Source organism: Scyliorhinus canicula, chromosome 23 (genome assembly GCF_902713615.1).
Source record: "Scyliorhinus canicula chromosome 23, sScyCan1.1, whole genome shotgun sequence".
NCBI lineage: Eukaryota > Metazoa > Chordata > Chondrichthyes > Carcharhiniformes > Scyliorhinidae > Scyliorhinus > Scyliorhinus canicula.
This window is the reverse complement of record NC_052168.1, coordinates 11,479,840-11,505,606: the sequence shown is the minus strand read 5'-3', so window position 1 is coordinate 11,505,606 and position 25,767 is coordinate 11,479,840. Positions and strand designations below refer to the sequence as shown.

The window sequence follows — 25,767 nt, the reverse complement described above, 5'->3', positions numbered from 1 at the left end:
GAGGCCTACCATACATCTGAGGTTCTCTGCAGAAGGTTACAGCATTATTTTTCAAACTTGGCTTCCTGCAACCCAGGGAATCCTCAACGTGACCACAGGAAATACAGAATGGGTCCACAAGTTCATCGTTTGTCAACCTATCATCACATTCTCGTCTTGGATGGTCCACATCACATTGTTTCAGTTGCTGCAAACCAGCCTGAAAATGCCTTTTTCAAATTATATCTCTATTTTCCAACAAGCTCCAACCTTTTCTTTCAAAAGTTAGAAATAAAGACTCCCTCAGAGGAACCAAAAAATGTAACTGTGCATCTGCAACAAGCTTGTCTTAATACCACCTCTCAAAGTCAAAAATAAGATTTGAGAGGATATTTTATTGTTGTTTTTGGGTAGAAACACTTCCAGAGTGAGGGTCAAAGGTCAATCACCAATTCTATTATGGTTGACGTGTCAATCAATGGAACCTCTTCTTTATCATTCTGATTGGTTCCTGGGCCCCAAATCCTATCTGTGCTGATTGGAATCCAATTGGACAAGGCAACTCTTTGATTGGTCAACAAGAGTGCTTGGCTATCATTGGTGATGTCATTTCCTGCTCCATAAAATTACTTTGTGGTCCTGGTGTATAAATGCAAGTGCTTTGTGTGTGAGCTTTTAGGTATTATTGGTCTAAATTTGAGGTTGTGGTAAAAGAATTAGGGTAAAGAAGGCAACACTCACAAAATGGACTCCCAGGTTTCTCAAAACTATCACCAGGATTGTGAAGCAGCTGTCAACAAGCAGATTAACTTGGAGCTCACTGCCTCCTATCTTTATCTTTCCCTGGTGAGTCTTGTCTCTCTATTTATAATCTATTCGGGTGAAGTAAATTGTCCCTGTTTCAACCTAACTTGACTTGGCTTTGAGTTTTGTTCACTGCTCTGTTAGTTCGTCCTAGTTTTTGGTAGTAATATTTGCAGAGCAGGTGTGCTAATTGGCTGCTCAAAGTGATAGATGCAGAGCAAAAGTGTTCCTGAGGTTCATCTTTAAATGTTTAGTCTTGATGCTACTGACATTTATTGCCCCTTAACTGTCGCAACTGAGTTGTCATAATATACACCAGTATATCATGGTGCAGACACATACTGAGGGACATACACTAGGACCAATCAACATGCACAAACACCGCAGCCAATCACCAGTTAGTACACATGCACTATAAAGGCAGAGGGCACCACGCTTCCTGCTCATTCTGGATGCTGCCTCTCAGAAGCACAAGAGCTCATCACGTTTAGTACAGACTCTCGCCACTTGCTGAGATTCAACTGGTTCAGACAGGCACAGGTCTCTAGCTAAACTAGCATTGTTTAAACCCACAGTTCTCATGTCTATTATTTTATAAGTAGTTAATAAAATAGAGTTGAACCTTGAGTGTTGGTGGCATATGTTAGATTCACAAGTCTACGCTGCCCAACACTTCATGAGTCAGCAAACCTGGTGGGGGAATGGAGTCACCTGTAGGTCAGCTAGGTAAAGAAAACAACTTTGGGCTAGCACAGCTCTAGGGTCCCAGGTTCTATTCCTGGCTTGGGGTTGTCTGTGCAGTGTCTGCAGGTTCTCTCAGTGCCTCCGATGGTTTCCTCCGGGTGCTCTGTTTTCCTCCCTCAGTCCAAAGATGTGCAGGTTGGGTGATTGGCTGTGCTAAATTGTCCTTGGTGTTCAAAAAGGTTGGGTGGAGTTATGGGGATTGGGTGCTCTTTCCAAGGGCTGGTGCAGACTTAATGGCTTCCTTCTGCACTAAATTCAATGATCAACTTCTGGGTTTAATTTTTCCCCTCTCTAGAATTGTAGAATTGAAACTATGGACTTGTTTAATCCCCACTTGTCTATAATATCTATTTTTAAAATTTTACTAATGGTGACTTTTAATTCCATACTGCTGATGCTAAAGAAATAAATGTGTTTTGATCAGTGTAATCTGGTTTTTATTATGCTCATTGAATAAAACAACACTTCCTTTAGTCATGGAACATAGAATATAGAACAGTACAGCACAGAACAGGCCCTTCGGCCCTCGATGTTGTGCCGAGCAATGATCACCCTACTCAAACCCACGTATCCACCCTATATCCGTAACCCAACAACCTCCCCCTTAACCTTACTTTTTAGGACACTACGGGCAATTTAGCATGGCCAATCCACCTAACCCGCACATCTTTGGACTGTGGGAGGAAACCGGAGCACCCGGAGGAAACCCACGCACACACTGGGAGGATGTGCAGACTCCGTACAGACAGTGACCCAGCCGGGAATCGAACCTGGGACCCTGGAGCTGTGAAGCATTTATGCTAACCACCGTGCTGCCCGGTTATTCTGCTGGTGTTGGCTTTTCCTCTGTTCCAGTTCTATCTGGCTAATCTTCACAATTAGTCACAGACATTGGGCTACAGACTATTCAATATGCCTGATGAAGCAAAGAAAGTCAGTATATTGAATAGTAGTTTGATTAGGAAGCTGGAGGATGTTTGAACCTTGGGCTTAGTGGTGTGGTTAATGGAATTTGGGTTCTTCCCTTTCAGGCGTCTTTCTTTGACCGGGACGATGTGGCCCTCAACAACTTCTCCCAGTTCTTCAAACATCAGTCGCAGGAGAAGCAGGAACATGCGGAGAAGCTGATGAAATTCCAGAATCAACGTGGAGGCCGCATCCTCCTACAGGATGTGAAGGTTGGACTGGGGAAGGGAGGAATGGCTGCTTAATAATGTGGCTTCAATCTCATTGATGGGATTTGAGTCAAAACACTTGTACGCAAAGGTGCATTTCTGCTAAAGCTCAGCCCCCACATAGTATGTGAAGTGGTATCGAGATCTAGAAACTGTGGGGGCTGAGCTTTAGCAGAAATGCACCTTTCCATACAAGGGTTTTGAATTCTGCAATCCAGCACAAGTGTTGACATGTTCCTGAACTCTTCCCTTCCGAGGGTGTAAATGATGTGCTGCATTAACTGACCTGTCTTTCTCCATTGTAGAAACCGGAGAAGGATGAGTGGGGCAACAGTCTCCAGGCAATGCAGGTTGCCCTGGATCTGGAGAAGAATGTGAACCAGAGTTTGCTGGATCTTCACCAACTCGCCACCACCCAGACTGACCCTCATGTAAGCTTTACTTCTGATTACTGGTAGACTTTGTATTGTTTCATTGCCTTTGACAGGATCACCCAGGAGACCCAACACAATATTGTCCTGATCTCCACAGTCTAGTGCAGCCATGGGGGGCCTGATACGTGAGCAACATTCCAAACCACAAGTGCTTAAAAAACTGGATAAAACAAGAACTTTCATTTCAACTTTAGCAGTGGCTGGTGTCCACTGGTGTCACACTTTGTGATTTAGTTTTCTACGATTGAAGTCCACTTGGGACTTGAAGTGTAGATCTGTCCCAGTCTACCCCTTGGTAGATTGGAGAAGATCCAGAGGCACTATTTTTGGAAGAACCAGAATGTTTTCCTGGCCAAAGTATTGATCAACAGCAGTCATTTATTGTCTGATATATGGGAGCTTGCTTGAACATAACTGCTCCATTTGGTTTAGCACACTGGGCTAAATCACTGGCTTTTGAAAGCAGACCGAGGCTGGCCAGCAACACGGTTCAATTCCCGTACCAGCCTTCCCGAACAGGTGCCGGAATGTGGTGACTAGGGGCTTTTCACAGTAACTTCATTGAAGCCTACTCGTGACGATAAGTGATTTTCATTTCATTTCCTGTATCACAACAGTGAATACACTGCAAAAAATGTACTTTTGGCTGTAGGATGTTTTGGGACATGGAACATGTTGAGAACACTCTTTTTTTTTTTTCTCTCCTTTTTTTCTGACCTGCAGAATATCCCAAACAAATTTATGATCAGTATTTCGGCAATAGCCAATTTGGTTGCGGGTGACATAAATGCAGCAAACTCACTGCAGCCTCCCTACAAGAAGTGGCAGTGGTTAGGACGGCTGCCTCTAGTGCCAGGGACCTTGGATGGCATCTGACCAATTTGCATGCCTTCCCCTTGTCTGTGGGTTTCCTCCCACAGTTCGAAGATGTGCAGGTTCTGCCAAGATAAATTTTCCCCCTTGGATAGGATTTGGGATTGGGTGGAGGAGTGGGCCTCTGGTTCTTTCAGGCTGAATTGCCTGTCCTGTATTCTGTGGGAGTAAACCAAATTGGTTGCAGAGGAACTGGTCTTGTTTTTTCACTGTCTCTCTATTTCTTTCTCTTCCAGCTGTGTGACTTTCTGGAGACTCACTATTTGGACGAGCAGGTCAAGGTCATCAAGCGACTTGGCGACTACATCACCAACCTGAATAGGCTGGGAGCTCCTGAGAATGGGATGGGAGAGTACCTGTTTGACAAGCTCTCGCTGGAGGACAGCAGTTAGTGTCACATCCAGGATTGGCTGTTGTGTGATGTGCATTTCCAACTACACCTGGAACTCTTGGCTTTCTCAGAGAAGAATGAACTTGCAGCAAAGAATTAAATTGTTGCCCCACGATTAAAATAATATTTCACAAATCTTGTTGCTCTTCATTCAACACTTAACACCTCACAGTAGTTAATCCCTTGTGCCCAACCTTAAATATTCCCAGGGCAGCACGGTGGCACAGTGGGTTAACCCTGCAGCCTCACGGCCCCCAGGTTCGATCCCGGCTCTGGGTCACTGTCCGTGTGGAGTTTGCACATTCTCCCAGTGTTTGTGTGGGTTTCGCCCTCACAACCCAAAGATGTGCAGGGGAGGTGGATTGGCCATGCTAAATTGCCCCTTAATTGGAAAAAATGAATTGGCTACTCTAAATTTATAAAAAAAAATTTAAAAATATTCCCAGGTGCTCTGCTTCCACTGGCTCTGGAGGAAGTGTTCGAGACTCATTGCCTCTAAAAGACACATTCACCTAGACATCGTTCCAATTCTATTCCTGCAGAATGGTGAGGGGGTTCAATAATTCTTAATGGCTTTTCGGAGCTGCAATTAGTTCTTCCCCCAACTTCATCTTTGAATGCCTTTGCCATATTTAACTTTTTACTCTTGAGCAACAAAGTATCTTCAAGGAGGCTTTTTAAAATTTGGTGGCAGGACAGTACACCATCCATCTCATCTTGTGTTACCTCGTCCCAATTCCTTCTGTTCCAAGCTTGTACTATTTTGATGCTCTTTAGCCACTGGACCAGCCAACTCAGAGAAGAGGGGCAAACAGCCCAAGGACTCACTAGCAATATCTAAATGCATTTTTGCAGAGGGATCTGAATGCCGTTCATGAATTGCAGTTAGTATGTGGGTACAAAATGTAATAGTGTTATGGGCCAAGGTTTAGAGAACCCCAAAGTGTATCATGGAGTTCACCTGACCCATAACTTTTAATAGATTGTGGTATGGGGAGCACACGGCCCACTCTGCAGGTGTGGTACAGCAGAAATGGAAAAGTATTTTTTAAAAGCAAAACAATGTTTATTCTATAAGTTAACCTTTTTAAAATAGACAGTGAACTTGGCAACCATCAATTTAAATACAACCCCCAAAGAATACAACACTAAGTAATGCTTAACTTCCCAAACAGCATCCAGAAGAAACACCTTTCAACAGAAGCACATTAGCTTTACATTCACTACTGCGAACATTTATAATTCGGAATTCACCAAATGATCAAGAGATAGTCTTTTCATGGCAGAGAGAACAGCAGTACACCTGCTTGGTCTGGCTTCAGCTCCAACATTCAAAATTAAACTAAAACAGCCTGCTCAAAAATGAAAGTAAAAAGCTGACAGACAGCCCAGCTCCACCCACTCTCTGACACCACTGCAGTAATAAACACCCATTTCTTAAAGGTACACTCACATGACAAAAAGCAAATGAAACATTGGTGTTTATTGCAAAAGGGCTGGAGTATAAAAGTAGAGAGGTGTTGGGACAGCACAGTGGGGCAGTAGTTAGCACTGCTCCCTCACGGCGCTGAGGTCCCAAGTTCCCAGCTCCGGGTCACTGTCCGTGTGGAATTTGCCAATGTCTCCCAATGGACCGAATGGCCACATTCTGCACTGTGCACTGGGATTCTATGAAGAACATTTCCGATTAGCTATTTTCTGCTACTGTTTAGATAGAATTACAGTGAATGTACAGCACAGGAACTGTCACTCAGCCCAGGTATTATTACATAGATATTACATAGAATTTACAGTGAAGAAGGAGGCCATTCGGCCCATCGAGTTTGCACCGGCTCTTGGAAAGAGCACCCTACCCAAGCCCACACCTCCACCTGATCCCCATAACCCAGTAACCCCACCCAACACTAAGGGCAATTTTGGACACTAAGGGCAATTTATCATGGCCAATCCACCTAACCTGCACATTTTTGGACTGTGGGAGGAAACCGGAGCACCCGGAGGAAACCCACGCACACACGGGGAGGATGTGCAGACTCCGCACAGACAGTGACCCAAGCCGGAATCGAACCTGGGACCCTGGAGCTGTGAAGCGATTGTGCTATCCACAATGATACCGTGCTGCCATGTCACGTGATGTCTTCCCACTTTACAATTAATTCCAAAATGGACTGCTGGCCTTTGAGGAACTGGAGAATTGAAGATTCCCACTCAGTTAGAAGGTATGATCAAAGACATCTGTGCGTATATAGGAATTAGGAGCAGAGGTAGGCATTTCAGCCCTTCGAGCCTGCTCCGCATTGGCTGATCACTCCCTCATCTCAATCCACCTTCCTGCCTGTTCCCTATATCCCTTTAACCCATTTTGAAAAATCAGAAATATATCCATCTCCTTCTGAGACCATTTAATGACTCAGACTCGACCGCACAATGGGACAGCGAGTTCCACAAATTCACCCCCCCTCTACGAGAAGTAGTTCCTCCTCATCTCAGTTCTAAATCTACCGCCTCTCAACCTATATCTGTGGTCTCTTGTCCTAGATTGCTCTACAAACTGGAAACATTTGGTCTACGTTTACTTTATCAATCCCATATATATCTCGATCAGATCCTCTCATTCTTCTAAACGAGTATATACCCAAACTCTTCAATCTTTCCTCATACGTCAATCCTTTCATCTCCAGAATCCATTTGGTGACCCGCCCCTGAACAGCCTCCAATGGATATTGAAACCAGACACAATATTCCAGATGTGGTCTCACCAACACTCTATACAATTGCAACAACAATTCTCTACATTTTTTTAAATTTAGAGTACCCAATACATTTTCCACAATTAAGAGTGAATTTAGCTCACCTAGCCTGCGCATAAGAACATAAGAACATAAGAACTAGGAGCAGGAGTAGGCCATCTGGCCCCTCGAGCCTGCTCCGCCATTCAATTAGATCATGGCTGATCTTTTGTGGACAAAGCTCCACTTTCCGGCCCGAACACCATAACCCTTAATCCCTTTATTCTTCAAAAAACTATCTATCTTTACCTTAAAAACATGTAATGAAGGAGCCTCAACTGCTTCACTGGGCAAGGAATTCCATAGATTCACAACCCTTTGGGTGAAGAAGTTCCTCCTAAACGCATCTTTGCATTGTGGCGGTGAAATCCACACAAACACGGGGAGAATGTGCAAACTCCACACGGACAGACACACAAGGCCGGAATTGAACCCAGGTTCCTGGTGCTGTGAGGCAGCAGTGCTGACCACTGCGCCAATGTGCCTCCCATGTCAGTAGAGGGTTGTCCATTGGAATGATAGAACACTGAATATAGAGATATTACAATGGTGGGTCGGTGACATGCTTCCAGCAACTGATTCTGGGGGAAATTAGACCTGGAGGCCCGAGGCCTACCATACAGCTCGGGTGCTCTGCAGAACATTACAGCATAATGTTTCAAACTGGAATTCCTACAAGCCAGGGAATCTTCAATGTGATCACAAGAGGTACAGAATGGGTCCACACATTCATCATTTGTCAACCTATCCTCAGATCTCCGTATTGGACGTCCCATATCACATTGTTCCAGTTGCTGCAAACGAGCAGGAAAAATTATTCTTCAAATGATGTCTCAATTTTCCAAAAACCTCCAATACTGTCCTTCAAAGTTTAGAAATAAAGAGTCACTCAGAGGAACCAAAGAATGTAACTCTGTGCATCTACACCAAGCTTGTCTTAATACCATCTCTCAAATGTCAAAGTATGATTTTTCAGTGAGAAATGCCTCCAAAGTGCAGGTCAAAGGTCAATCACCAATTCTATTATGGTTGAGTTGTCAATCAATTGAACCTCTTCTTTAACATTCTGATTGGTTCCTGGGCCCCAAATCCTATCTGTGCTGATTGGAATCCAATTGGACAAGGCAACTCTTTGATTGGTCAACAAGAGTGCTTGGCTATCATTGGTGATGTCATTTCCTGCTCCATAAAATTACTTTGTGGTCCTGGAGTATAAATGCATGTGCTTAGGGTGTGAGCTTTTAGGTATTGTTGGGTTTTGGTCTAAATTTGAGATTGTGGTAAAATAATTAGGGTAAAGAAGGCAACACTCACAAAATGGACTCCCAGGTTTCTCAAAACTATCACCAGGATTGTGAAGCAGCTGTCAACAAGCAGATTAACCTGGAGCTCACTGCCTCCTATCTTTATCTTTCCCTGGTGAGTCTTGTCTCTCTATTTATGATCTATTGTGGTGAAGTAAATTGTCCCTGTTTCAGCCTAACTTGACTTGTTCCTGTTTCATTGAGTACTTTTTAGCTGCCCTGTTAGTTCATCCTAGTTTTTGGTAGTAATGTTATAACATGGGTGAGATGCACAGTGCTGGCTGTGATAAAGACAAAACAAAAGTGTTTTCAAAGAATGATATCCCTATGGTGCAGAAGGAGGCCATTCAGCCCATCATGTCTGTACTGACCATTTGAAAGACCACTCTACCTAGGCCCCATTCCTGCAACCCCACCCTAAGGGAAAATTTAAAACAGCCAATCTACCTAACCTGCACATCTTTGGACTGTGGGAGGAAACTGTAGCACCTGGAGGAAACCCATGTTGACATGGGGAGAAAGAGTAAACTCCACACAGTCACCCTGAGGTTAGAGTTGAACCTGGGTTCCTGCTGCTGTGAGGGAACAGTACTAAGCACTGTGCTGGCCACTTTTCTTTTTTTTTTGAACGGTTGTGGTCCCAACACTGACCCCTGATGCACACCATTAGTCGTTGGCTGCCATCCTGAAAAAGGGCCCTTTATCCCCACTCTCTGCTGTATGCCAGTGTCTTGCCCTTAACACCATGGGTTCTGAACTTATTTGGCAGCCTCCTATTTAGCACCTTGGCAAAGGCCTTCTGGAAATTCAAACGGCTCACGTCCACTGGCTGGTTCTCCTTTGTCTAACTTCCTTGTTCCCACCTCAAAAGAATTTTAACGGATGTGTCAGACTTGACCTCTCCTTGATGAAGCTGTGCTGACTTGGTTCTATTTTATCTTGAGATTAATCTTCAGTCTGAATGCTACTGGCTTCTATTGTCCTCTCCCCCCCCCCCCCCCCCCCCCCCCCCCCCCCCCCCCCCCCAAATCCCCTTAACTGCCACAACTGAGTTACCAAAGTTGGTGGGGAATGGAGTTGCCTGAAAGCCAGACTGGGGAAAGAAAACTGCTTCTGTTGAAATGGTTCAGCTTTTATTGATGCTCTCCTATCTAATGCCAGTTTGTATAAATTCCACATGTTGATGTGAAATCCGTACAAATGCTTGTGTTTAGAACAAAGAAAATTACAGCACAGGAACAGGCCCTTTGGCCCTCCCAGCCTGCGCCGATCCAGATCCATTATCTAAACTTGTCTCCTATTTTCCAAGGTCTACTTCCCTCTGTTGCCGCCCGTTCATATACCTGTCTAGATGCCTCTTAAATGATGCTAGCGTGCCTGCTTCTACCACCTCCGCTGGTAAAGTGTCCCAGGCACCCACCACCCTCTGGTTTAAAAAAAACTTTCCACGCACATCTCCCTTAAACTTTCCCCCTCTCACCTTGAAATCGTGACCCCTTGTAACTGACACCCCCACTCTTGGAAAAAGCTTGTTGCTATCCACCCTGTCCATACCTCTCATAATTTTGTATACCTCAATCAGGTCCTCCGTCTTTCCAACGAAAACAATCCTAATCTACTCAACCTTTCTTCATAGCTAGCACCCTCCATACCAGGCAACATCCTGGTGAACCTCCTCTGCACCCTCTCCAAAGCATCCACATCCTTCTGGTAATGTGGCGACCAGAACTGCACGCGGTATTCCAAATGTGGCCTAACCAAAGTCCTATACAACTGTAACATGACCTGTCGACTCTTGTACTCAATACCCTGTCCGATGAAGGCAAGCATGACCACTCTTTCAACCTGCTTTGGCACCTTCAGGGTACAATGGACCTGAACTCTCAGATCTCTGTACATCAATTTTCCCCAGGACCCTTCCATTGACCATATAGTCCACTCTTGAATTTGATCTTCCAAAATGCATCACCTTGCATTTGCCTGGATTGAACTCCATCTGCCATTTTTCTGCCCAACTCTCCAATCTATCTATATTTTGTTGTATTCTCTGACAGTCCTCCTCGCTATCTGCAACTCCACCAATCTTAGTATCATCTGCAAACTTGCTAATCAGGCCACCTATACCTTCCTCCAGGTCATTTTTGTAGATCACAAACAACAGTGGTACGAGCACGGATCCATGTGGAACACCACTAGTCACCTTCTCCATTTTGAGACGCTCCCTTCCACCACTACTCTGTTTAAGCACAATCTGATTTTTATTAGACTCATTGATCAAAACAACACTTCCTTTAGTATTCTGCTGGTGTTGGCTCTTCCGCTGTTCCAGTTCTACCTGGCTAATCTTTACAATTGGTAACAGACATTGGGTTATAGACTATTCAATATGCCCGAGGGGGTGTATTGAATAGTACTGTGATTAGGCAGCTGGAAGAGGTGTTTGAACCTTAGGCTAGAATTGGGTTCCATGGTGTGGTTAATGGAATTTGGGTTGTTCCCTTTCAGACGTCCTTCTTTGACCAGGATGATGTTGCCCTCCACAATTTCTCCCGGTTCTTCAAACATCAGTCCCAGGAGAAGCAGGAACTTGCAGAGAAGATGATGAAATTCCAGAATCAACGTGGAGGCCGCATCCTCCTCCAGGATGTGAAGGTTGGGACTGGGGAAGGGAGGAATGGTTGCTTAATGACGTGGCTTGAATCATATTGATAGGATTTGGGTTTTAGTTTCTGGATCTCTCTACCCAGAATGGAACCACTTCACATTGCTGTGTGGGGGCTGAGCTGTAACAGAAATGCATCTTTGTTTACGAGGGTTTTGAATTCTGTCCTGTAATCCTGCATGTTATGTCCCTGAAGTCTTTAATTCTGAGGGTGTAAATGATATGATGCAAGCACCCTGAAATAACTGTCCTGTCTTTCTGCATTGTAGAAACCAGAGAGGGATGAGTGGGGCAACAGTCTCCAGGCAATGCAGGTTGCCCTGGATCTGGAGAAGAATGTGAACCAGAGTTTGCTGGATCTTCACCAACTCGCCACCACCCAGACTGACCCTCATGTAAGCTTCACTTCATCATAATTCTGATCACTGGTAGGCTTTGGTTGGTTGATCATTTGGGAGACTCCATTTTTCCTGAAACCCCACATTCTTCTATTGTAGCCATGGGGGCCTGGATGTGAAGTGAGAAACATTCCAGAGAAATCATTTTGGTGGTTCTGACCCACTTGGAAGTCAAAGCTTCGAGACTGAAGTCTGCTCAAGACTTTGATTTTAAAGATCATATCACAATCTGATCTTGGCAGTGGATTGTAAAAGATCCAGAAGCACTATTTTGAAGAGCGGCAAAATTATCCTGATTTCCAGATCCATATGCGATCCTTGATCAACAGCAGTTATTATAACATTGTTGTCTGGTCGTGAGAGCTCACTTGTACATAACCTATATCACATCAAGGACGACAAGAGCAAAAGTATTAGATTGGATGCAAGGTGTTTTGGGACACGGCAACCAAGTCTCCTCTTTGCAACTTCCTGACCTGCTGAATATCCAAAACAAATGAACGATCAGTGAAGTTTCAGCAAGAGGAGATTTGGGTGCATGTGGCATAATGCAGTCAACTCATTTCAGCCTCTCTACAATTGGCATAGTGGTTAACGGGGATCTGGGTTCTATTCCAATCTTTTGAAATTTGTCTAGTTGGCATGTCTGCCCTGTTGGTGGTTTCCTCCAGGTGCTCCAGTTTCCTCCCACAGTCCAAAGATAGAACATAGAACAGTACAGCACAGAAGATGTGCGATAAATTTTCCCTTGAGGTATTTCCAGGATAGGTTGGGGAAGTGGGCCTCGGTAGGTTCTTTCAGAGGGTTGGTTGCTGCAGACTCGATGGGCTGAATGGTCTGCTTCTGGATTCTGCATGCAGGAGTAAATTGAAATTGGCTCTTGTTTTTGACTCTCTCCATATTTTGTTCTCTTCCAGCTGTGTGACTTTCTGGAGACTCACTATTTGGACGAGCAGGTCAAGGTCATCAAGCGACTTGCCGACTACATCACCAACCTGAAGCGGCTGGGGGCTCCTGCGAATGGGATGGGAGAGTACCTGTTTGACAAGCTCTCGCTGGAGGACAGCAGTTAAATGTCACAGCCAGGATTTGATTTTTAGATGACTTGGCTGCTGTATTTCCAATACACCTGCACCATTTGACTTTCTCCAGGAACAATAAACTTGAATCAAAAACTGTTACCCCACAATTAAGTGAATAAAAAATCTTTTGCTGATCTTGTGTATTGCTCATCATTCAACACTTCTTTGAAATTGATACCTCAGGTGCTCACAATAGCTTTTGTGGAGCAATTGCCAACCTGGCTTCTCTTCCAAACAAAGAATGGGTAGTAGGTACCTAGAGCCTGTTCCACCATTTGTGATTGTAACTCCAGCAGCCCCCCCCCCCCCACATAACCTTTCCTCTCCTTGTGCCCATCTTTAAAATATTCAAGGGCTCTGCTTGATTGATTGTCACATGTGCCAGTGAAAAGTATTTTTCTGCAGCCAAGGGAATGTACACATTAGACAAAAAGAATCAGCGCATCAACAAATAGTGGTTGGTCCCAATCTGTGCTAATCACCAGTTTGCCCTGGGGAGTAGAGATGGGGGGGTTCTGAATATGGTGGGGACTGAGGAGGATGGGGGACTTGTTTATAGAGGGGAGCTTTCTGAGTATGAGGGTGCTGGAGGAGAAGATTGTGTTGGTAAGGGGAAACTAATTTGGATATCTGCAGGTGAGGGACTTTCTGCATAGACAAGTATCAACTTTCCCACTCCTGCTGCTAAAGGGGATTTCAGGACAGGGTAGTTTCCAGAGGCTGGGTAGGAGAGGGGAGCGTCTCTGACATTTACAAGGAACTTATGGCATCAGGGGAAACATAGACTGAGGTGCTGAAGCGTAAGTGGGAGGAGAAATAGAGGGGGACCTTTGGGCAGAAGAGTTGAGTAGAGTTAATGCAACTGCAACATGTGCCAGGCTCGGCCTGATTCAATTCAAGGCGGTTCACCGGGCCCACATGACAGTGGCCCGGATGAGCAGATTCTTTGGGGTGGAAGGCAGGTGTGTGGGAGGGCCAGTGAACATGTTCACATGTTCTGGGCCTATCCAAAGCTTAGGGGATTTTGGCTGGGGTTTGCAGATGTCATGTGTTTTTTTTTTTAATTTAGAGTACCCAATTATTTTTTCCAATTAAGGGGCAATTTAGCGTGGCCAATTCACCTAACCTGCACATCTTTTGGGTTGTGGGGGCGAAACCCACGCAGACACGGGGAGAATGTGCAAACTCCACACAGACAGTGACCCAGGGCCGGGATTCGAACCCGGGTCCTCAGCGCCGTAGGCAGCAATGCTAACCACTGTGCCACCGTGCTGCCCTTCAGATGTTATGTCTAAGGTAGTCAAAAACAAGGGTGGCATTGAGTCCAGAGGTGGTGATTTTTGGGGTGTCGCAAGATCCGGGAATCCAGGAGAAGAAAGAGGCAGACGTCCTATCTGCTCATGTTACTGCAGTGATGTCAGAGTGTGGGTGGAGCCTAGCTCTGGCTGCAGTGATGTCAGAGTGTGGGTGGAGCTGAGCTCTGGCTGCAGTGATGTCAGAGTGTGGGTGGAGCTGAGCTCTGGCTGCAGTGATGTCAGTGTGGGTGGAGCTGAGCTCTGGCTGCAGTGATGTCAGAGTGTGGGTGGAGCTGAGCTCTGGCTGCAGTGATGTCAGAGTGTGGGTGGAGCCTAGCTCTGGCTGCAGTGATGTCAGAGTGTGGGTGGAGCCGAGCTCTGGCTGCAGTGATGTCAGAGTGTGGGTGGAGCTGAGCTCTGGCTGCAGTGATGTCAGAGTGTGGGTGGAGCTGAGCTCTGGCTGCAGTGATGTCAGAGTGTGGGTGGAGCTGAGCTCTGGCTGCAGTGATGTCAGAGTGTGGGTGGAGCCTAGCTCTGGCTGCAGTGATATCAGAGTGTGGGTGGAGCCAAGCTCTGGCTGCAGTGATGTCAGAGTGTGGGTGGAGCCGAGCTCTGGCTGCAGTGATGTCAGAGTGTGGGTGGAGCCGAGTTCTGGCTGCAGTGATGTCAGAGTGTGGGTGGAGCTGAGCTCTGGCTGCAGTGATGTCAGAGTGTGGGTGGAGCTGAGCTCTGGCTGCAGTGATGTCAGAGTGTGGGTGGAGCCGAGCTCTGGCTGCAGTGATGTCAGAGTGTGGGTGGAGCTGAGCTCTGGCTGCAGTGATGTCAGAGTGTGGGTGGAGCCTAGCTCTGGCTGCAGTGATATCAGAGTGTGGGTGGAGCCGAGCTCTGGCTGGAGTGATGTCAGAGTGTGGGTGGAGCCGAGCTCTGGCTGCAGTGATGTCAGAGTGTGGGTGGAGCCTAGCTCTGGCTGCAGTGATGTCAGTGTGGGTGGAGCCTAGCTCTGGCTCTGCTAGGGCAGCATGGTGGCCAAGTGGTTAGCATAACCGCCTCACGGCGCTGAGGTCCCAGGTTCGATCCCGGCTCTGGGTCACTGTCCGTGTGGAGTTTGCACATTCTCCCCGTGTTTGCGTGGGTTTCGCCCCCACAACCCAAAAATGTGCAGAGTAGGTGGATTGGCCACGCTAAATTGCCCCTTAATTGGAAAAAATAATTGGGTAATCTAAATTTATAAAAAAAAAAAAAAAAAAAAAGCTCTGGCTCTGCTTTTCGGTTTCACTTTGAGAAAAGCTTGGGTGCGTCTGTGTTTTTTTTTGGCTTTCGTTTTAGTGTTGGAGCTGCAGTCAGCCAGAGGAGGTGTACTGCTGTTCTCTCTGCCATGTAAAGACTATCTCTTGATCATTTGGTGAATTCAGAGTGATAACTGTTCTCAGTAGTGAATTTAAACCTGATATGCTTCTGTTAAAATGTGTTTTTTTTATTCCTTATGGATGTTAAAAAGGAAAGCTTAAGGATTACTTAGTGTTGTATTCTTTGGGGGTTGTATTTGAATTAATGGTTGCGAAGATCTTCACTGTTTTAAAAAGGTTAACTTGAGTTCATAGAATAAACATTGTTTTGCTTTAAAAAATACTTTTCCATTTCTGCTGTACACACTTTTGGAGTGGGCCGTGTGCTCCCCATACCACAATCTAGTAAAAGTCGTGGATGAGGTGACCTCCATGATGCACTTTGGGGTTCTCTAAACCCTGGACACAGGGAACAGATCAGTCTGAGGGAGAGTCGTTGAGTCTAGTAGCTGTGGGGAAGAAGCTGTTCCTATATCTGGTTGTGCGGGTCTTCAGACTTCTGCCTGATGGAAGGGTCTGGAAGAAGGCAAAGCGTGGGTGGGAGGGGGTTTCGGGAGCAGTGTTCAAGATTCGTGCCCCTCTCAATAAGAGACAAAGATTCTCTCCGTCTGTGTTGAATGGTACCTCTTTAGTGACCCTTTGTTCTTGAATCTCTGATGCGAGGACACGTCTCTATGCATCCACCCTGTCAGTACCCCTTCAGATCCATGAGCTTGTCATCCCAATTCAGTTCCTTCAGTCCTTATGGTGAGGGGGTTGAAGAAGAGATTTTTAATTGCAGCTTTCAGAGCTGCAATTCTAGTTATTTCTCAGCCTCATCTTTCAAGACTCTGGCTCTTCACTCTGGTGCAGGAATATATCTTCGAGGAGGGGTTTTTGTTTGGGGAGGGGGGGAGAGGAGTGACACCACCCATCATGTCCTGGGTTAACCTGTCTCAATCTTTGTGTTCCATGCTTGTACTGTTTTTTTCCCAAGTTTCGTATCATATGGCTGTGGTGCTGAAGGGGAGGTACAATAGGTGTTAATTTTCAATGTGGAAGTCCCCATGAATCCTGATTCCCATGATTCCCGTACCTGCCACTCCGAACAGGCGCCGGAATGTGGCGACTAGGGGCTTTTCACAGTAACTTCATTTGAAGCCTACTTGTGACAATAAGCAATTTTCATTTCATTTGGGGCAGACTGTGATGTCACCCTGCCAGGAATAAAGCCCTAGCCAATCCTCCAGCGTTTCTGGGTGTTCCCCAGTAGAACCATGTTTTCAAATTGGTTGTGGCACTCATTCCATGGTCAACCACGGTGGGCAGCACAGTGGCATAGTGATTAGCACAATTGCTTCACAGCTCCAGGGTCCCAGGTTCAATTCCCGGCTTGGGTCACTGTCTGTGCGGAGTCTGCACGTTCTCCCCGTGTGTGCGTGGGTTTCCTCCGGGCGCTCCGGTTTCCTCCCACAGTCCAAAGATGTGCAGGTTAGGTGGATTGGCCAAAATTGCCCTTAGTCTTGGGTGGGGTTACTGGGTTATGGGGATAGGGTGGAGGTGTGCGGTTGGGAAGGGTGCTCTTTCCAAGGGCCGGTGCAGACTCAATGGGCCGAATGGCCTCCTTCTGCACTGTAAATTCTATGAATCTATGAAGCAAATCCATATTCCAATCCACGTTTTCCCCTCAATGGCAGGAATGGATTGGTGAGCCATCTTGGTGGTGCTGTTTCTCTGCACACACTGGGCCAGCCACCTCCGAGCTGAGGGGTAATCAGCCCAAGGTTTCACAGCAGCAATGTTCTGGGAACTGAGCGCAGAACCTTTTTCCTTCTCATTGATACTCCACTGAATTAGCATTTACTTCGATGTCACAAATTGCCAAAGAGAACAGGAGAATGGTGGCCTGGACATGACACTGCAACATTATTGGGTAAAACATTTATGCGGGGGATGTGAGACTCGATGACAAAGTCAGCAGTTATTGCCTTTGTGAAATTTGTGTGCTGTACTGCTGCTGCCTCGAAGCGCAGGTGGCGAATGGTAGAGTCCCGGGAATTCTACCCAGTGCTGACGAAGGAGCGGCGATTTCCGTCAAGTCAGGATGATGTGTGACTCCGAGGGGAAGGCCGGAGGCGATGGTGTTCCCACCCACCTGCTTCCTTTTTCCTTATAGATGGTTTGGACAGCACGGTAGCATTGTGGATAGCACGATTGCTTCACAGCTCCTGGGTCCCAGGTTCGATTCCCGGCTTTGGTCACTGTCTGTGTGGAGTCTGCACGTTCTCCCCGTGTGTGTGTGTGTGTGTGGGTTTCCTCCGGGTGCTCCGGTTTCCTCCCACAGTCCAAAGATGTGCAGGTAAGGTGGATTGGCCGTGATAAATTGCCCTTAGCGTCCAAAATTGCCCTTCGTGTTGGGTGGGGTTACTGGGTTATGGGGATCAGGTGGAGGTGTTGACCTTGGGTAGGGTGCTCTTTCCAAGAGCCGGTGCAGACTCGATGGGCCGAATGGCCTCCTTCTGCACTGTAAATTCTATGATTCTATGGAGTATGTGCCTGTGCTTGGTGGAGGTCTTGGGTTAGGAGATGCCTATAAGAGATGCCTCTATGAGTTGCTGCAGTGCATCCTGTAGATGCCGCAGACGCTGCAGCCTCGGTAAAGGGAGTGGAACTTTACGCCACTTGACATGCTGTTTTGACCCCAAGTTAATCCATTAATTTTGAACAACTTCATGCATTCAATAAAGTACCAGACAGAGGAACAGCTTCTTATCGTGTGATATTGCACAGCATGCTTTTTGCAGATTTGATCGTGGGTTATAAGTGTCAATAGTTGCCCTACCTTTATTGTCCATCCCAATTATACTTGAGAAGGTGGGGGTGAGCCGCCTTTATGAACCATGATGCACCATCGATTGCACGCGAGGCGAGTGATTTACCAATGTCAGGCTTTAATTAACTAGAACACAGCCTGGCGATCGTCTACAGTGGAAAGGGACGATCGTCAGGCTTCTGAGCATTTATACCTCGTTGATAGAGGCGTGGTTAACTCAGCCTCTCGGCCAATCGGTCGAGAGGCACATGACCGACCAGGGCCAATGGTAAGCCGACGTTCTGGCCCAATGGCAGACGAGTATGCAGATCATATCATCACAAACCACTGCACAACATCTGGTGGGGGAAGAGCCAGGGGGCTGTGGGAGAGGGAGTTCCAGGGCTCTGACTGAGCGATGATATAGTTTAAAGTCATGAAGCTGAGAGACTTAACAATAATCATAATCTTTATTGTCACAAGTAGACTTACATTAACGCTGCAATTAATTTACTGTGAAAAGCCCCTAGTCGCCACACGCTGGCGCCTGTTCGGGTACACGGAGGGAGAATTCAGAATGTCCAATTCACCTAACAAGCACGTCTTTCGGGGACTTGTGGGAGGAAACCGGAGCGCCCGGAGGAAACCCACGCAGACACGGGGAGAACGTGCAGACTCCGCACAGACAGTGACCCAAGCCGGGAATCGAACCCGGGCCCCTGCCACTTTGAAGGAACAGTGCTAACCACTGTGCTTTCTCGAATGGGAACTTGCAGACTTTGTTGTTCTTGAGCATCTACTGTCCCTTGTCCTCCTAGATAATGGAGGCCATGGGTTTGGAAAGGGCTGTTAAAGGAGCCTCAGCGAGTTACTGCAGTGTATCTTGTAGATGATGCTCCGTCTGGACCTGTAGACTTAATTATCTGCAAAGACTCGCATTCAAAGTGTCGTATTGCATCTTTGACTTTGTCTATGTATATGTTTCTGGAACCCGCCTCTTCATTCACCTGAGGAAGGAGCTGCGCTCCGAAAGCTAGCGATTCGAAACAAACCTGTTGGACTTTAATCTGGTGTTGTAAGACTTCTTGCTGTCTTGTAGATGGTACACATGGCTGCCACAGTGTGACAGGGTTATAGGGAGTGAATGTTTCACATTTCGGATGGGGTGCTTGGATGCACTGACAACAATGGAGTTAGAACGTAGAGACGTTGATTCACTAGCTTAGCAGCTACTTTGTGCTTGTACTCTGCCGGGGTGGGGGGGTTGGGGGAGGGGGAGGGGGTACTCCCACCCGAGGGGGGGAACTCCCACCCAACTCACACCCGTCCCGACCCATAGCCTCGCTCATAACCGCGTCATCATGTGACCACTTGGTCGGCCACGCTGATCACGTTAGCTTCTCCGTTCTGGATGGTGTCGCACTCATCCAGGCGATTGGAGGGTATTCCACCATCACTCTCCATGATTTCAGCCTCGTAGACGGTGGACCGACTTCGGGGAGCCAGGAGGTGAGTTACCCGCCATAAAATTCATAAACTCCGAGCTGCTCTAGTTGCCACAGCATATACATCACTAGTCCTGTTACAGCTCTGCTGAAACATCCAAATTCGTTAGTGACTCCAATAAGGTGGGGCTAGACTGCAACTTGGCATTTGAAGCAACTACTGGACAAAAGTAACTCACTTCCACCAAACTATGTGTCAAGGAGATGAAGAGATTACAGACGGATATAGATCGGCTAGGAGAATGGGCCAAAGTTTGGCAGATGCAGTTTAAATAAGTGTGAGGTTATCTATTTTGGCCAAAAATATAGAAAGGCAAATTATTATCTAAATGGAAGGCAGATTCAAGATGTGCCTGGGCAGAGGGATCTGGGTGTCTTTGTTCATGAATCGCAGAAAGTCGGTGTGCAGGTACAGCCTGTAATTAAAAAGGCAAATGGAATTCTAGCATTTATGGCAAAAGGACTGGAGTATCAAAGTAGAGAATTGTTGTTGCAATTGTGGAGGGTGTTGGTTAGACCACATCTGGAGTATTGTGTCCAGTTTTGGTCTGATTTGAGGAAGGATGTGGTGACATTGGAGGCAGTTCAGGGGAGATTCTCCACATTGATTCCGGGAATTAAAAGATTAATGTATGAGGAGAGATTAAACAGTTTGGGTTTATACCTGCTGATTTTGCATTATAAGACGGGATCTGACCGAGGTATACAAATACTAAGAGGGATTGATAAAGTAAATGTAAACCAAATGCTCCCCCCTGTCGACAATCTAGATTGAGAGGTGAAAGATATAGGTTGGGAGGCGGTAGATTTAGAACTTAGAACATACAGTGCAGAAGGAGGCCATTCGGCCCATTGAGTCAGCACCGACCCACTTAAGCTCTCACTTCCACCCTATCCCCGTAACTCCTGCCACCCTTCCTACCCTTCCTAACCCCTTTGCACACGAAGGGCAATTTAGCATGCCCAACCCACCTAACCTGCACATCTTTGGACTGTGGGAGCAAACCAGAGCACCCGGAGGAAACCCACGCAGACACGGGGAGAACGTGCAGACTCTGCACAGACAGTGACCCAGTGGTAAATCGTACCTGGGACCCTGGCGCTGTGACCCTGGCAACAGTGCTAACCACTGTGATACCGTGCTGCCCATTTAGAACTGAGATGAGGAGCAACTACTTCTCGCAGAGGGGGGCGAATATCTGGAACTCGCTGTCCCATAGTGCGGTGGAATCTGAGTCATTAAATGGTCTCAAGAAGGAGATGGATATATTTTGGGTTTTTATAAAACGGGTTAAAGGGATGTGGGGAACAGGCAGGGAGGTGGATTTGAGATGAGGAAGTGATCAGCCATGGTGGAGCAGGCTCGAAGGGCTGAAATGCCTACCTCTGCTCCCAATTCCTATATGCACACACACAAGTCTTTGATCATCCCTTTTAATTGAGTGGGAATCTTCAATTCTCCAGTTCCTCAAAGGCCACCAGTCCATTATGGAATTAATTGTAAAGTGGGAGGACATCACGTGACATAACACCTGGGCTGAGGGACAGTTCTGTGCTGTACATTCACTGTAATTCTATCTAAACAGGAGCAGAAAATATCTGTGAGGCAGCAGTGCTAATCAGTTTGAGGTAGAGACATTTTCAGAGTTGGCACTTGTGAAGAGGGTCAACGGTACAACAGTAATTTCACCATAATTGATTGTCAATCAATGGACCCTCTCCTTGAACATTATTATTGGTTCCTGACTCCCAAATCCTCTCCTGGGCCGATTGGAATCTAATTGGACAAGGCAACTGTTTGATTAATTAACAAGAGTGCTTGGCCATCATTGACTATGTCATTTCCTGCTTAACACACTGAGGCTGTGGACCTGGGGTATAAATCCAAGTACTAGGGCTGAGAGGGTTTTGGTATTGTTGGTGTTCATTGTAAATTTGTGAAACAGTCCATAGTCAGAATGGCTTCCCAAGTTTCTCAAAACTATCACCAGGATTGTGAAGCAGCTGTCAACAAGCAGATTAACATGGAGCTCACTGCCTCCTATCTTTATCTTTCTTTGGTAAGTCCTGTCTCTTGTCAGTTTTTCTGCTAGTTTGAGTTTTGTTGCTGTCCTAACTACATTTCAGACCAACCTAGTTTTGGTATTAATACTCTCCAAGAGTGAGATATGGTGATGTCCAGTATTGGTTGGTGTACTCAGTGTGTCTATACACCCAAGCAAGTGTACCTGGAGGTGATTGCTCTGAGCTGGGTGCTTCTACCATGGACTTTAGGTGTTAGATTCGGTACCTAAATATAGTGTTGATGTCCTGTTGTATCTGCTTATCACCTTTTCATTAGACTGGCATGTAAACTGGTTACAGTGTAGTCATGTTATCCCTAGTCACATGTATGACCGACTGGTAGATAGGGACGACACCGTACTGGACGCAACAAGGAGGCAATGGGAGGACGACCTGGGGATGGAGATAGGGTGGGGACTCTGGAGCGAAGCACTGCATAGGGTCAACTCCACAGCCAATGCGGAGCAGGCTCGAAGGGCTGAAATGCCTACCTCTGCTCCTAATTCCTATATACGCACAGATGTGTTTGATCATACCTTCTAACTGAGTGGGAATCTTCAATTCTCCAGTTCCTCAAAGGCCACCAGTCCATTTTGGAATTAATTGTAAAGTGGGAAGACATCACGTGACATGGCAGCACGGTATCATTGTGGCTAGCACAATCGCTTCACAGCTCCAGGGTCCCAGGTTCGATTCCGGCTTGGGTCACTGTCTGTGCGGAGTCTGCACATCCTCCCCGTGTGTGCGTGGGTTTCCTCCGGGTGCTCCGGTTTCCTCCCGCAGTCCAAAAATGTGCAGGTTAGGTGGATTGGCCATGATAAATTGCCCTTCGTGTCCAAAATTGCCCTTGGTGTTGAGTGGGATTACTGGGTTATGGGGATAGGGTGGAGGTGTGGGCTTGGGTAGGGTGCTCTTTCCAAGAGCTGGTGCAGACTTGATGGGCTGAATGGCCTCCTTATGCACTGAATTATATGACCCTGGTAAATCTCCTGCAGCCTCTACAGCCTCCACATCCTTCTGGTAGTGTGGTGACCAAAATCAAACATTATACTCCCAAGCATGGCCTCTCTAAGGTTCTATACAGCTGCAACATGACTTGCCAATTTTTATACTCAATGCCCAGGCCAATGAAGGCAAGCATGCCATATGCCTTCTTGACTACCTTCTCCACCTGTGTTACCCCTTTCAGTGACCTGTGGAGCTCTACACCTAGATCTCTCTGACTGTCAATACTCTTGAGGGTTCTACCATTTACTGTATATTCCCTACCTGCATTAGACCTTCCAAAATGCATTACCTCACATTTGTTCGGACTAAACTCCATCTGCCATCTATCTGCATTGGTTTAGTATCTACAAGTTTGAATTTTGTGCTGAAATGGGAGCCTTCACTCGCTTACCAAACCTGCACTATTCTGCTGGCATTGGATGGTTCATTGATCCCCTGTCTGGCTAAACTTCCCAACTGGAAACCAAGGATGTTGTGTTATGAACTGGTTCAATATACCAAAGGAATGTAACTTCATATGGAATAGTCAGTTTGAGGAGAGGGCTGGAAGAGGACTAGAATTGGGGTCAGTGGTGTATTCATGGATTTTTGCCTTGTTCTTCCAGACGTCTTTCTTTGACCGGGACGATGTCGCCCTCCACAATTTCTCCCAGTTCTTCAAACATCAGTCCCAGGAGAAGCGGGAACATGCGGAGAAGCTGATGAAATTCCAGAATCGACGTGGAGGCCGTATCCTCTTGCAGGATGTGAAGGTTTGAATTGTGGGGATGGGGTTCATTACCAGAGGGGAAATGTTCATTGACCTCTGGTGTCTGGTCTTCTCCCTGACATAGTTGAGACATTCAATTCCTGGGTGGGAGGACTGAGCTGTCTGGAGGCCCAACTCCAAACACCTTTTGTACATCAGTCCTGTAACCCTGCACAAAGCAAGGAAAATGTTGACATGAGGGTGAAAACTATGTAATTACCGCACCCTGAAATAACTGACCTGTCTTTCTCCATTGCAGAAACCAGAGAAGGATGAGTGGGGCAACAGTCTCCAGGCAATGCAGGTTGCCCTGGATCTGGAGAAGAATGTGAACCAGAGTTTGCTGGATCTTCACCAACTCGCCACCACCCAGACTGATCCTCATGTAAGCTTCACATGATCATTCTGATCACTGGTAGACTTGTATTGTTTCATTGCCTTTGACAGGATCAACCAATTGGAGACCCTCCACATTTGCTATGAGCCTGGATGTGAAGTGAAACAATATATATTTTTAAAATGTAGATAAAACCAGAAAGTAAATTTCAACATTGCCCTTTCTCCACTGTTGCCCTCGTTGTCCTGGTCAATATCTAATTCTTCACCAACAATCTGTCATTCATCATATTGTCATTTATCACATTGTTACCTGGGAGTGAGGGCTTGCTGTGCACATTACTGCTCCATTGTCTATCCAGTATGTGATTGGTTGCGAGGTGCTTTGTGTGATGACTGTAGAAATTGTTACATTGCAGTAATTTTTTAAAGACCTACAGGCAGTATGTCTGCTAAAAGCTGTGATAAGGGTTCATTTTGGGTAGCATGGTGGTTAGCATAAATGCTTCACAGCTCCAGGGTCCCAGGTTCAGTTCCCGGCTGGGTCACTGTCTGTGCGGAGTCTGCACGTCCTCACCGTGTGTGCGTGGGTTTGCTCCGGTTTCCTCCCACAGTCCAAAGATGTGCGGGTTAGGTGGATTGGCCATCCTAAATTGCCCATAGTGTCCTAAAAAAAGTAAGGTGGCGGGGGGGGGGGGTTGTTGGGTTACGGGTATAGGGTGGATACGTGGGTTTGAGTAGGGTGATCATTGCTCGGCACAACATCGAGGGCCTGTTCTGTGCTGTACTGTTCTATGTTTTATATCATTATTGTTTACCAATAGATGGCTAATGGAACATGTTTGATTCTGGAGAATCCCTTGGATGTGGATAATTTTGAGGGATGGTGGTTTGTCACAAGACATCTTAGTTGGAGGAAACTGAGAAGTAAGGGGTGGGAGCCAGATCTGTGCCATTTGCAATAGTCTGACCAGACAGAGCTCCAGAAAGGGTTGTCTGCACAGGAAGCCAGTAAACCGGAACTAGTGGTCTTTGGGTTGGATGGATGGATTTGTTTATTGTTGCATGTAATGAGGTACAGTGACAAGTGTTTTTTCTGCAAGCAGCTCAAAACAGATCATTTTAGTAAATAAAGAATGCATAATATGGCAACACAGGTACACATGTAAATACATAGAAGGGTTAGAATGAAGATTAATATGGTCATAAGATATGTAAAAAGAGGATCTGTTTGGGGCCAATTGACTGCGTTTAACATGACCAATAGGCATCTTCTAAGTATTCTTGCTCAGTTTTGCAATTTTAGTTTCTGGGATCCTAACATTTGGGACATGAAATCGAGCATCTTTCCTGACCTCAAACTGATGCTGTTGGCACCCAACTTCCTATTTTTGACTGTCTCTCTATTTCTTTCTCTCCCAGCTGTGTGACTTTCTGGAGACTCACTATTTGGATGAGCAGGTCAAGGTCATCAAGCGACTGGGCGACTACATCACCAACCTGAAGCGGCTGGGAACTCCTGAGAATGGGATGGGAGAGTACCTGTTTGACAAGCTCTCGCTGGAGGACAGCAGTTAAATGTCACATCCAGGATCTGATCTGTAGATGAGTTGGCTGCTGTGTGATGTGCTTTTCCAACTGAGGAATTAAATTAAACATCATTCACAAAATGAATACTTGCTGTTTTTTTTTTGAGCTAATAGTTTGCAAGTCCAATTAGTTGATGCCTACTGCCTGGTTTCATTGGGTCCAAAGTCAATGCGGGTTCCTAATCCTGCCTGTAGTCTATAAAGTCACCGATGACCACAGGCTTTCCTGGAGAGCTGACTGGTTTAAATTGAGTATCACCATACTTCAGGAGAGGCCAAGGTTGAGAAGGTGGGCCTTTGAGAAGGTGGGCCTTTGTGACTATCACCTCTGGCTCTTTCCTGCTGAGAGGCAAGAAAACCAGGAATGGTGAGTGGTGTCTGGGATATAGCATCCGGTTGTTGCTTGACTAGGCTGAGACAGCTTTCCTAACTTTGTTGCAAGCCCCCAGA

The 25,767-nt window shown here is 46.3% G+C and overlaps 3 protein-coding genes across 3 annotated transcripts; all 3 read left to right on the top strand.

The window, feature by feature from the left end:
- The first annotated feature begins 681 nt into the window (after positions 1–681).
- On the top strand, positions 682–4,528 carry LOC119956388 (ferritin, higher subunit-like). Its single transcript, XM_038783567.1, has 4 exons — positions 682–825; positions 2,559–2,705; positions 3,008–3,133; positions 4,246–4,528. Exons 1-4 carry the CDS (start codon positions 724–726, stop codon positions 4,399–4,401), a joined length of 531 nt encoding a protein of 176 aa, XP_038639495.1. The 5' UTR covers positions 682–723; the 3' UTR covers positions 4,402–4,528.
- A 3,912-nt stretch (positions 4,529–8,440) lies between these two features.
- On the top strand, positions 8,441–12,770 carry LOC119956393 (ferritin, higher subunit-like). The gene is made up of 4 exons (XM_038783571.1): positions 8,441–8,608; positions 10,999–11,145; positions 11,425–11,550; positions 12,471–12,770. Exons 1-4 carry the CDS (start codon positions 8,507–8,509, stop codon positions 12,624–12,626), a joined length of 531 nt encoding a protein of 176 aa, XP_038639499.1. The 5' UTR covers positions 8,441–8,506; the 3' UTR covers positions 12,627–12,770.
- An 8,701-nt stretch (positions 12,771–21,471) lies between these two features.
- Positions 21,472–25,402, top strand: LOC119956396 (ferritin, middle subunit-like). Its single transcript, XM_038783575.1, has 4 exons — positions 21,472–21,632; positions 23,250–23,396; positions 23,652–23,777; positions 25,151–25,402. Exons 1-4 carry the CDS (start codon positions 21,531–21,533, stop codon positions 25,304–25,306), a joined length of 531 nt encoding a protein of 176 aa, XP_038639503.1. The 5' UTR covers positions 21,472–21,530; the 3' UTR covers positions 25,307–25,402.
- The last annotated feature ends 365 nt before the right edge of the window (positions 25,403–25,767 follow it).